The following is a 12,484-nucleotide window of genomic DNA, read 5'->3' on the forward strand; positions in this document are numbered from 1 at the left end:
GAGCATCCTTTAGGTATATGCCCAAAAGTGGTATAGCTGGGTCTTGAAATAGATTAATTCCCAATTTTCTGAGAAACCATCATATCAGTTTCCAAAGTGGTGGTACAAGTTTGCACTCCCACCAGCAGTGGAGGAGTGTTCCCCTTGCTCTACATCCTCTTCAGCATAAGCTGTCACTTAGCCATTCTGATATAAGTTGGACTCTCAAAGTCATTTTGATTTGCATTTCCCTGATGGCTAAGGATGATGAACATTTCTTTAAGTGTTTCTCAGCCATTCGAGATTCTTCTGTTAAGAATTCTCTGTTTAGGTTTGTACCCCATTTTTAAATTGGATTATTTGGTTTTGATTGGATTATCTAGTTTCTTGACTTCTTTATATATTTTGGAGATCAGCCCTCTGTCAGATGTGGGCTTGGTGAAGACATTTTTCCATTCTGTAGGCTAGTGTTTTGTCTTATTGACAGTGTCCCTTACCTTATAGAAGCTTTTCAGTTTCAGAAGGTCCCATTTATTAATTGTTGCTCTCATTGTCTGTGCTATTGGTGTTCTATTCAGGAAGTTGTCTTCTGTGCCAATACATTCAAGGTTATTTCCCCTTTTTTATTCTATCAGGTTCAATGTAACTGGATTTATGTTGAGGTCTTTGATCTACATGGACTTAAGTTTTGTGCATGGCGATAGATATGGATCTATTTGCATTCTTCTACATTGCCAACATTCAGTTATGCTGGCACTATTTGTTGAAGATGCTTTTGTTCCCCATTGTATAATTTTGGCTTCTTTGTCAAAAATCAGGTGTTCATAGGTGTGTAGATTTATGTCAGGGTCTTATTTGATTCCATTGATCCACCTGTCTGTTTTTATGCCAATATGAGGCTGTTTTTTATTACTATAGCTCTGTAGTAGAGCTTGAAATCAGGGATGGTGATACCTCCAGAAGTTCCTTTATTATACAGGATTATTTTAGCTACCCTGGTTTTTTTGTTTTTCCATATGAAGTTAAATATTGTTCTTTCAAGGCCTGTAAAGAGCAAATTCATGTTTTAACTTGAAGGTGGTGTATGCATGTGTGTGCATGTGTGTGTGTGTGTGTGTGTGTGTGTGTGTGTGTGTGTGTGTGTGTTGTAGTTGGGTGTTCATGTGCATAGGTAGGCAAGAGGACACCCTCAATGTTGTTGATAAATATTGTTCCTCAGGTATAATCAACCTTTTTAAACTTTGAAAGTTGGTTTTCTTAAGATGAGGCAAATGTGGGCACCACTTTTTTTAAAAAGCTTCTAGTAGTCCCAATTTTGATTCTTTCACTCTATGCATGACCCTAGAGATGTATTTTCCTATCTAAGGCAGTGCAATCTGATTGCAGTTTTACTTTCTTGTTCTTTTTGAGTCGAGCTTATTGCCCAGTATAAACTGTAGCTATCATCAGGCTCAACATGAGACATGTCTCTTTCTTCAGGATGGATGTGTGGATCCCTAGGATTCAGAAGAGGTGGTCACTGCCTCATTCACACTTGGTTTTCAATTTCTTTCCTCCAGGAGAAATTGAGAGATGCACGTACATCAAGTACCACTACTCCTCAGCAACCATCCCCAGGAACCTCACATTCAACATCACGAAGACCATTCGTCAGGATGAGTGGCATGCCCTACGTAAGTGCAACTGCATCTCTTTGGCTGTGACTGTGCTGTGGTGTCACTTGGAGGGCTTTGGGGAGGGGATTGGACAACCTTCTGAGCTCTGTGGATGGTCTCAGAACACTGGATCTACTATCTATGGTGACCACATCTGTGGGTCAGAATTGCCTGAGTTGGTTCTGATTGCATTGTAGATTTGTGGAGTTTGTTTTAGATTTAAAAAGACCAAACCAACCAAACAAAACTTAAGCCATTATCAGTTAGACAGTGATCTTAATTCATTCTTCTGGTAGGCATCTGAAATTGCACCTACCCAATGGGATCTGCTTTTGGGACTTAAATCCTGCGCATCTCCAAGTTGCTTGTAATACTGTTGTGGCAAACTGCTAGTCCCCTGTGTTGTTATTTGTAAAGGGTGAGGTATGCTCATGGGTTCAGGCTGTACCTAGGGGATCCGCACCTAGATGCAGGTCATTAAGCAGGAGGGTTGGCTCTGCTTAAAGCTTCTTTGTGCCTTCAAATGATAGCAGCTGGCTTATGTGTGATCACTCAGCAAAGGGCCAAATATCTATGCCCATTGGTTTGGGAATTTCTAGTCTAGGGATCCTTAGAGACTTGCATTATGATGAGAGAGTGACTTAATGAGTAAGCAAAGATGGTTAGCTATTTTTACCCTTCTTCTCCATGAGAATCCACTGCCTGTCTGTGGAAAGAGAGCTCTCACTCACTGCTGGCCCCATTTTTCATGTTGATCTATCCACCCTGTGAGGAAGCATGATGCACGTCTATTGGGTTTGCCAGGTGTTTTTTCTACATCATTTTTTCCACCCAACATCCAAAGGACTGGGCCAAGTTTATAGTTGCATAAACATGAGAATTTCTTTATCTCCCCCCCCCACCATAGCTAGACTCCCTCACTTGATGGACTCTAAAGAAGACAGTTCTTTAAGCTAGAGCATTCTTCTTCATTTTTATCTTCTTGCCTGGTTATCATTGCATTCATGGAGCCCACAGGGCATAGTACACTTTGGGGTTTGATGTTAAGCATCCACAGCTTACAGTGGGGAATGCAGAGGTAAAAGAGCAGAAGTAAAATTAAAACAGAACATTGGTTTCAGTGGGGGGCGGGGGGCACACAAAAATGGGCTTCCAGATGATGGCCCCTCAATGCTCCTGGTCTGCAATGACAGAGCAGGTGCCAGGGGATGGCCCTGCAAGCCATACAGTTGTCACTTTAGAGGCACCAAGTAGTATGCAGGGACAGAGTGCTAATGTTCAAAGAGTGTTCCCATGTGCTAGCCATTGAGTTAAGTATATCACATACATATTTAATTTCAATGTGAGATTGGCCTTAGAGACTCTAGTAACTAGGGTTATTAATTTCTTTTGGATGGTAGGCATGGAAGACTCCAAATATAGAAATATATGGTGATAATTTCTGATTTCTCACAATACGCCAGTCTAGTATAGTCACTTGAAGGGATGTTTAAGGTGCATAAGTCTTGTTGATTAGCCATACAAGTATAATAGATTCTGGGATTCATAATAAGATTCAGAATCTAAGAGGGAAAAATTACTGACATTTCCAATTCAAATGGACTCCGTCTGTCTGAAGTTCCCGAGTTTCTCAACATACCAGGCATGTACTGGGTATCAAGGCCGTGGGGAGCTCTTTCAAGGAGCTGGAGTCTGGGGGCGGAGAAGGGTGGGGTTGGAGAGAGACACTCACAAAGCAAATAATTACAAGGCAATGTGATAATTACAACATTAGAATTGCTTCAAGCAATTAAAAGAGTTTGTGGGTTTTTTTTTTGTTGTTGTTGTTGTTTTCAGCCAGAAGGAGAATGATTTCAGTGTAAATTGCAGATACTTCAAGGGAAGCCTGGTGCACTCTGTTGGCTGTGGCCAGGGTAGATGGTCTAGAGTTGCAAGAGATTTTCCATCATGCCATCCTTGGAAGTATGCCACATGGCATCATCCAAGAGAGCGAGAGCTTTGTGGGGGTCCTCTTTGAGCTGTGTGTCTCCAGGGTGCTCGTTCTCCAACTGTAGTGCTGCTGGGCTCTGAAAAACCTAGCAGGCAGCTTCTGTAGCCAAGCAGTGTGCTGACTTCTATTTTTAACAAATCAAAGCCATTTCGACAATTGATACAAGCAAGGTCTCTAGCCCATGGTAGTGGGTGAAGTTGATGCTCCCCTTTGGTGACGGATTCATTTGCCTCTTTCATGAAGTCGCCTAATGGGCTATTAAGCTGGCAGAGAGCATTTGCCTGGCCTGACATCCATGACAGCTATTTTAAGCCAGAGGGCGAGTGAGCATCTGTCACAATTGAAGTTGGTCCTAAGCATAACCGGCAATGCCAACATGATGGGAAGGCATGGTCTGTGTCTATGTTAATTTTCAGAGGTCAGATTTTGATGGCATGAGGTAGGCATAGGAATGAAAACCTCTTTTGAAGTATAGTGGAAGAAATTAAACATTAGGAAACTCGTGTGATCAGCTCTGTAAAATGTGGGAAGACCTGATTTCTTGGTCTGGGGATGAAGCTCAGTGATAGAGCACTTACCTAACAAACATATTCAAGCCCCGGAATTTATCCCTATAACTGGAAAAATGAAAGCCACACCAATTTCTTAATATCATTGCATGCTTTAGTAATCTAAAGGCTACAAAATAAATTAATCTGGTTATCATTTTGTAATTTGATCTTAATATCTGATGTTTCATAATTTTTTTCAGATAATTTTTTTCTTAGAGGAAGAAATGGGATGGGGGGGTTTAACTTGTTTGTTCTGAAATAACTTAAGACAAACATTTGAACTTTGGCTCACTTTGAGTCATACACTTTCCATTGGGAATTTGCATGTGGCCTGATCACTGACCCCTGTTATAGGAAAGAAAAAAGAAAGCTTTCAAGTAGGAAAAGGACAATTTGGCTTAAAGCTACATTACACATTTTGAAAAGTTAGCCCCACCAATTCGAAGCTTAACCTTGGGCTCTAGGCTCTCCCATGTCATGGTCATATGAATGGCAGGTGAAAGGACAAAATGACCTGTAGGGCGCTGTGCTTCCAGATCCCAGCGTGTAAAATGCTTGCCCCATGGGTTAAAGGCTGGAGGGTATTTTGTACATATTTGCATGTGCACAAGTGAGGGGAACAGAGGCGTGGTCTTTATGTTCCAGTGCTCTGAGTGAGTTGTGACAAGGTTCTGACCCTGGCTTGGATGGCAAGGGTTAGTGGGGTCTCACAGGTATCTTTTTCTCTCTCTTATCATGGGGGATGACAGAACTCTTTTTAGAGCTGCAATCTGTGTCCTTGGTCCACTCAAGCCTGACTGTCCTTCAGCATTGTCAACTTGCTTTAGTCCCAGCTCAGGTGGGTGGCAGGGATGAGGCAGCTGCCTCTGTGGGCTGTAGGTGTTCTGTTCCCCTCAGTCAGACCTCCTGCCATTTCCAGGGCTGGAGCAGGACAGGATAGTGTCAGTGGCCATCAAGGAGTAGACAGAGGCCTCAGGAGATGAACTTAGCCAATGCCACTATTTGGATCAGTTGTCTGGTTTAATACTCTACACATGATAGAATCTGATTACCAGTGGCCAGGGGAAGCTGGCTGGCACTACTGTGTCATTTCAATGGCTCGTCTCCCTCCTAGAATATACCCCTGTGGGCTTTTCACAACCTGTAATTCAGTCTGAGGGGGCAGCACTTGTTTAGTGAATCTGTGTCGTCAAGCACCCCACCTCCACCCCCACCCATAACCCTGGAGGCTACCCCTAATGGCTCTACCTTTGTCCTTCCTTTGTTATGTCCTCTGACCTGTCTTGTCTGCATAGCCAGGATCCTGCACACTTGCTCAAGGGATAGCAAGGGCAGATGAAGGGTATCTCTGAGGGGCCTGAAACAGGGACCCAGCAACTGCGCTGGACTAGCAGAAGCGCCATGACAGATGCTGCTGGGGCAGACACTTGCCTGAGAGGTGGGAAGGTTGACCCTTCTGGTTCTGACTTCCTGATCTGCCTGGCAGGGACTCAGTGGGCAGTTGTGCCTGAGGTCCCCTGGTGAGAGCCCCGAGAGACGCAGTCAGTGTGTTTTGCCATTCTGCTCGGTGTGGACATTTTGTCATGGCAAAAACTCATGGTTTTGCCATTCTGCTCAGTGTGGACATCTAAGGGGTTTCAACTCAGAGTTGGTTGCCTCCAGCAGTGAAGATCAAGGTGCTGGGACTCAGGTCTTCTTCATTATCTTTTGAGAGGCTGAGAGCCAAGGAAACTGGGATTTTTTTTTCTTGAAGCCTCCTTCTGTCAGAACTGAGGGTTTAACTAATTAGATTGGATGGCCACATTGCACATTTCCAGCTGGTTGTGAGGGAACTGGAGGTGGGGGTGGAGGGGAAGGGGAGGGAAGTAAGGAAAAAGGGATGGGAAGGGGAGGGAAGACATTCTTCTCTTGACTTTCTGGCCTCAGGCTACAACCACACCCAACATGGGCTCACACACATTGGCCTTGAAGCCCTGCCCCAGGTACTTAGAACACGACACAAGGCCCAGGCAGGCCTGTGTTCACCTCTAGTGTGGGCGTCCTGCACCCTTATCCTGTGCTGCAGCCGGCCACATTATCAGTGTGATTGAGAACATTTGTGCCACAGTGATCCATGCTGCAGCTCGCTGGGGGCTGCCGAGAAAGTCCAGCCTGTCTCAGAGAGGGAGAAGAGAGAGGAGAGGAGGGAGGGGAGAGAGGGAGACAGAGATGGGGAGCTAGACCCTGTGCAGGAGACAAGGCATTGTAATCAACTGTCGGATAGTTAATTCTTGGGAATTGAAACATCCATCCTGGAAGGAGGAGAGAAGCTCGTGCACCTTAACAGGCTTAGGGAGTTCAGGAAGTTACAGGATTTCCCCGGTATATATATATATATGGCAGCACCAATTGCTGTGGAAAGGAACTACTCTCACCATTAGAGTTGCCTGCAACTGTGCAGGGAGGGAACCGCAGGGATGCAGTTTTATGAGTTGTCACCTCTGCTGGAGTGGACTTTTCAGGGATGCGGCCGCCTTTGAGCCACCTATGTTCCACTCAATAACTCCTTGTCTATGCTGCTGTAAGTAACCCCAGTAATCATATGAGCACACTAAGCTAGACTCGGGTGGAACTGTTTCTCTGTTGTCGGTGCCTCATTTGGGGTGAATGGATGTTTGTTCATGTTCCCCCACACATAGCCAGACAGCATGGGCCCACCGCAGAGAGGGTCAAGAAATCACAGCTCAGAGCTGTCGTCCTTGCAGCAGACACCAAATGGCTGCTTAGTTCCTCAAAGCTCAGTCTTGGGGGACCAGCCCTGCCCAGGCTCCCATGAGGGAAGCTGCTGCAACTGTGTAGACCAGACCTGGTCCTCCTCACCTGACCTCGCCTATGCTGTCTCCCTCACTATGTGCTCTTCCTAGAATGAAAGGACCTGTCTGCAACCTTAGCCTTCCTCCAGCTGTCCCCAGTCTTGCACCACAGGGGGCTTGTCACCTCTCTCTGTGACATGGGCATTATGGCCTTAGACTTACGTTAGTTCTTTGCTCAATGGCATCTGACTTTTCTTTCAATGGCAACTCAAGCCAGTCCGTTCATCCGTCAAGAGCTCTTCTCCAGTCTTTCTTCCTACCCGGACTCTGAGGACTTCCACATCTCAGAACAGGTTGGATTTCTGGCCCGTTCTTCCTCAGCCAACCGTGCGTGGTAAGATAGATGCTGTGGATCCAGGGGCTTGGGATAGAACCACCAGTTGTGATGAGACACTAACCACCCCTTTGCTCACATGGGCTGTAGTGTTAGGCTGTTTCCTCAGTGGAATCCAGTCTGTTGCTGTGGCTCTTTTGCAGATAATGTAGCCGGGCCAGGGAGTGAGGAGCTACCTGGAGATCCATTTAGCTTCAAAGGAGCCCCAGAGTAAAGACTCAGAATCCATGCCTAAACTTTGGCCCTCTAGTAATTTTTTTCTACCATTCCTGTTTTTGTCTTATATTATGTAAAGCAGCCTAATGAGGTAAACATCCCAGACATTAGAATCTTCGGTCCCCCGTGGTGCCTCAGCCATTTCCCCTTCTTCTGCTTCTGTTTTCTGTGCCCAGCCAGTGCTAGCCTCTGACTGTGTGCAATCTGTTGTGAGCTGTCTCTTGCTTGCAAGAGTGGCATCCGGAGGGGCCTTTAGGAGCAAGAAACCATCTCTGGAATTGGGAAAGCTCCATAGCACAGAAATCCAACCAACAGAGCCTTGCTATATGTTGCCTGGTAACGAAAGAGCCTTGCTTTTTGCAAACCATTGCATGTCTCTCTGCCCTAGCTCCTGCAGGGAACATTGTAAACCTTTTGGGACATCCAAACAGCCTGCAGCCCAGAGCCTGCCCTGAGTCTGCTCTCCTCACACCCCTGTGGTGTTACTGTGGCAAGCCAGCCAGAGAGCACAAACCCTTTACTAGGACATTGCACTTAGACCCCTCCTTTCAGCAGAGACTCAAGCAGGGACAGTTCTCCTGCCTGCACAGATGTACTTCTTTACTCCACCCTCAGGATTTTGCCATAAATCAGGTCCCTTAGTTTGATGAACCATTTGACCTTCCCTGGATAGCATTTTCTAAATTTACTTTTTCCAGGGTCTTACTCCACACTAAGGAGATGATTACAGCAGCATACAGGTACTTTGAAATCATTATCACACATGTAAATGCCGATCCACCTGCTTAGCTAGTTGGTCTGGTAAGAGACGATGCTGAAAATGGGTGGGCAAGAGAGAGAGAGTTGGTTTTTGAGGGGAAGAGAAGGACATAGGTCTGGAGTAGGAGTGGAGAGAGGTGTGGTACAGTCTTCTGTGTGAAAGACACCCCTGCCCTGGAACAGCACCTGAGGTCTATTGTGCTGGCACAGCCACAGCCTTCAAGCCACAATTCATCTGAATGTGCAGGTCCAATTCTGTGCTGGGAATTAGTCAGAAGTCTGGCCTGGAGGCATTCTTGCAGCTTCTACAGATTGGAAGTTGTTTTCTGCTGGCTGAGTAGACTGCTCTGGATGCCACCCGGGGGGAGGAGGGGACTGGGCACAGCCCATTGGCCTCCTTTATCCGTTTGTTCATTTACTCGTACAGTATCCGTAGAGTGCTTTTGCTGTGAGAGTGCCCATGTGTGTTTGGTGCTAGAGGGGATATTAAAGGTATTCTGCTTCCCAAATTGGATGATGTATTTCGAGGTGCTGGCCAGGCAAGGGACCAAACTGCTTGTTGTTTGTTTGGTGTTTATTGACTGCAAAGAGTGTACAGGACAGTGTTGCCAATTTATATATATCATGAGTCCCAACTTCCATACTTAAATCAGGAAGAATTCATTGTGGGGAAAATAGAAGCACAATTTAACACCAGACTACCAGATCACAGAGGCAGGGAGGGTGTGGTTTTTATAGCAGGAACTGTTTTGGAGCTGCTGGTCTTGTTGCTCTTATGGGAGCTGTCCAAGCTCTAGGTGCTGACAAGGAAGCCCAGTGTTGCAGGTCAGTCTTCCCAACAGTTAAGCCCATCAGAGCTCAGCATCTAGCATGGGTTGATACAGTGAAGAGGAGGTGCTGTCCTTGGTGCTGGCATGCTGACCTCCCCCCAAGGACAGCTCAGAAATGGCATGCTGAAGCAAGGCATGGGTCTAGGCATGCAGACTTCTGGCATCAAGGCCAGGGCGAAGAGTATGAAATTGTAGGTGTGGCTGTGGGATTCGGGACACTATGATACAGGAGGAGGCCTAGCCAAAGGGAATAGAATCCTGGTTTTCCAAGAAACCTGAAGTGTTAGAGAAGAAAACTATGCAACAGAGAACAGTGGCTAAGAGAAATCTGGGGCACATGGAAAAACGCTATGCCCACAGCAAGATGTAAGGGCACTTTAGTCAGAGCCACGGTTCCAACTGCCACTGGATTTGGTGATGGGATTAGGGAAAGAGGTTCTGAATATCGGTGGGATTGCAGACAGGTGTCTGGGAGTGGGAGATGACGAGGCATAACAGAAAGAGTCTCAATGTTCTAACTGTGGAGTCAGCCAAAGTCTTGCCCAGTCTTTTTTTTTTTTTTTTTTTTTTTTGACAAGGTTTCTCTGTGTAGCTTTGGAGCTTTTCCTGGAACTCGCTCTGTAGCCCAGGCTGGACTTGAACTCACAGAGATCCACCTGCCTCTGCCTCCCGAGTGCTGGGATTAAAGGTGTGTACCATTACCATCCAGCTTCTTACCCAGTCTTATAGTACTGGGTCTAGGCAGTCAGCATCATCTGGAAATAGAAATGCAAATTCCTAGGTCCAAGTCCAGACACTGAATTGGAAGTTACAGGGATGGGTCCCAGGATCCTGTATGATTACCCATTCAAGGTGGAGAACTTTTGGACTGGAGGGCATGCTGTGGGGTGTTCTGGCCAGAGATGGTGCAGGGAAGAAGAGAACATGGGTCCTGGGGGCTGGGAGATGGAGCTTACTTTAGCATGTCCTCTCACAGGGGCTGTCTTGGTATGGGGATATAACTTTGGGGATTTAGTTCCCATTCATCCATGTTGTGCTTTGAATAAAGAAGCATGGGTGAGGTGAAGTGAACTCCCCCCTGCTTTTTTTGCATTATGTGTTTAAATACCTGGCCTCAAATCTCTGTCTTGGATCTACAAAGCACTAAATTACTCAGAAGCAGGTTTCACACTGGGACACTGGGTTGAATTCAGGCTCTGCTGCATCTTCAGATATTTGACCCCAGGCAAACAGTTTCAAGTTTTTGAACCCAGTACATGTCATCTGAAAAAGCGAGGTAGTAATTCCTGCCTGGAGACTTATTATAAGGTTTAAACAGAATAAAATGATTCATGAAAGATCTCTTGGTAACTGCATAGAGTCTGATGCCAACCAATATTAGATACTTTGATGTCAGAACCAAGGCGGTATCCTAGGCACTGAGGTTCCGATGGGACCCAGGGGAAATGCCTCTGCAATGGCGTTTTCACTGATGATCAGGCTCTTCCGTTATACTTGGGGAAGTCTGTGTGGATGGCCCTGGCTTGCAAGGGGCTGTGAGTTGTCTGTTGTGGGTTTGCTGTCTACATAGGTGTGTATACTAGGAGCTCACATCAGGTGTGTATGGCGTAGGAGTGGGAAATGGCTAAGAGTGTTATTTTGTGACAGTGGCATATTGTGAAAGGAGTTTTGGAGCAGAAAATCCCTGAGTGTTTGAGATCCTCAGTGGGATAGCAGCAGCCCTTAATTTATGAGTTGTATCCAATAAGAATGCTGTTTAGACAACAACATGCTTCTAAGAGAAGATTTATGTACTCAGTGTCTAAAAAGCAACATTTCTGAGCTCTGAAGACAAAACAATGTTAGTGCATTTGTAGTGAAATCATCTAGGCTCTTCAGAAAGCTTCCGTCTTCCTGCTGTAGCTCAGCCCTGCCTTCCAGAAGGATATATGTATTTTTTCATAGGTACTAGGAAAGTGTAAAAGTGTGTTGCAGAGGAGGATCCCGTGAGAATGTTGGCTGCTTAGAGAGGGCCTGCTGGAAGCATGCAGATGTGTAGGTGGGGCAGCAGTTGGGGGAGGATGCTCTTTATTTGCAGACACTCCCCTAGTGGTCCACAGGGCTAGCCTTGGCTGTGAGTGTGGTTCTGCACGTTTGAATTGCTTATTAAGAAGGACCAAAACTGCAGGGTGCTGGGTTGCCTTGCAGATTGCCTCTGAGCTACAGATGATTTTGGGAGCTGCTCCCTTCCTGCCTCAGGTTATTCCCTGCTTTTCCTTCTTCTGTCTCTGATATTTAATTCTAGTTTGAACTTGGAGGTCATAGTGAGCCAGGAGGTCTGCACGGTTCCAGGCCATTGTGGCTTCCCTGAAGTAGTTGTTCATACAATCTGGCCTAGAGGTCTTGAGAGAGGAAATACAGACTTAATGATATCTGGCTTGCTTCTCTATCCTTGCATATATGTCTCAGGTTATACTCCACAGAAGTTAGTATAGAATATTATGAGACATTCTTCAATTCCTTCAAACTCAATATTCTAGTTAGCACTATCTAAAGGAAATTCCTGTTGTGATAAGTGTCTGCACTGCCCAACATGGTAGCCACAACCACATATGGCCAGTGAATACTTGAGACATGACTACTTCACAAAAAGAGACGAGAGTAGGAGGGACACTCACTGGGAAGAACAGGAAGAGGCAGGGGGATGAGAGAGAGGATACTGTGTGTGTGTGTGTGTGTGTGTGTGTGTGTGTGTGTGTGTGTGTGTGTGTGTCGGGGTGGGGGAGATAACCAAAATTCATTATGTACTAGTATGAAATTGTCAAAGAATTAACAAAGAAAAGAGAGATGACTAGTTTAACCAAGAAACTGAGTTTTAAATTTTATTTGATCTGAGTTCATTTAAATTTAAATAGTCACAGATGGCCAGTGGCTATTGTATTAAACACAGCTATTCCAAATGAGCAATCCTTCTATTTCTTATATAGATGTTACTCCCAAGTTCTAACTTTATCATTCACATATTAAAAGCACATCCTTGTAGGTTACCTAGACACTCTGGCCCTTTTCCTGGAGGAGGGAAGAATGCGTATTTCTTTAGGTCCATCAAATCTTGGTTCTGCACTCTACACTTGGGCTCCTAGTACCCACAACTTCAGAACTCTCTGAGACATTACTGGTCTTTTCTGACTCCATGAAAGAAAGGAGGAGAGGGAAGAAAAGTCTTGGCATCTATCTATGCCTGATCTAGGCCAGGCTGTCACAAGAAGGTTCTCTGGGAAGTAGTTGCAGAGGGAAGGAGAGTCAGCGTTTTTGCAATCTAGGCTGGGATGCATGTGT

The 12,484-nt window shown here is 45.6% G+C and overlaps 1 protein-coding gene across 1 annotated transcript in view; it reads left to right on the forward strand.

Annotated features, from left to right (window-relative positions):
* Tmem178b (transmembrane protein 178B) overlaps window positions 1–12,484 on the forward strand; it is a 431,719-nt gene that overhangs the window by 173,174 nt on the left and 246,061 nt on the right. The window contains exon 3 of the mRNA XM_052720798.1: window positions 1,539–1,652. Coding sequence (XP_052576758.1) covers window positions 1,539–1,652 — 114 coding nt within the window. The remainder of the gene's footprint in view (window positions 1–1,538; window positions 1,653–12,484) is intronic.

Source organism: Peromyscus californicus, unplaced genomic scaffold, assembly GCF_007827085.1.
Source record: "Peromyscus californicus insignis strain IS unplaced genomic scaffold, ASM782708v3 Scaffold_6__1_contigs__length_162567912, whole genome shotgun sequence".
Lineage (NCBI taxonomy): Eukaryota > Metazoa > Chordata > Mammalia > Rodentia > Cricetidae > Peromyscus > Peromyscus californicus.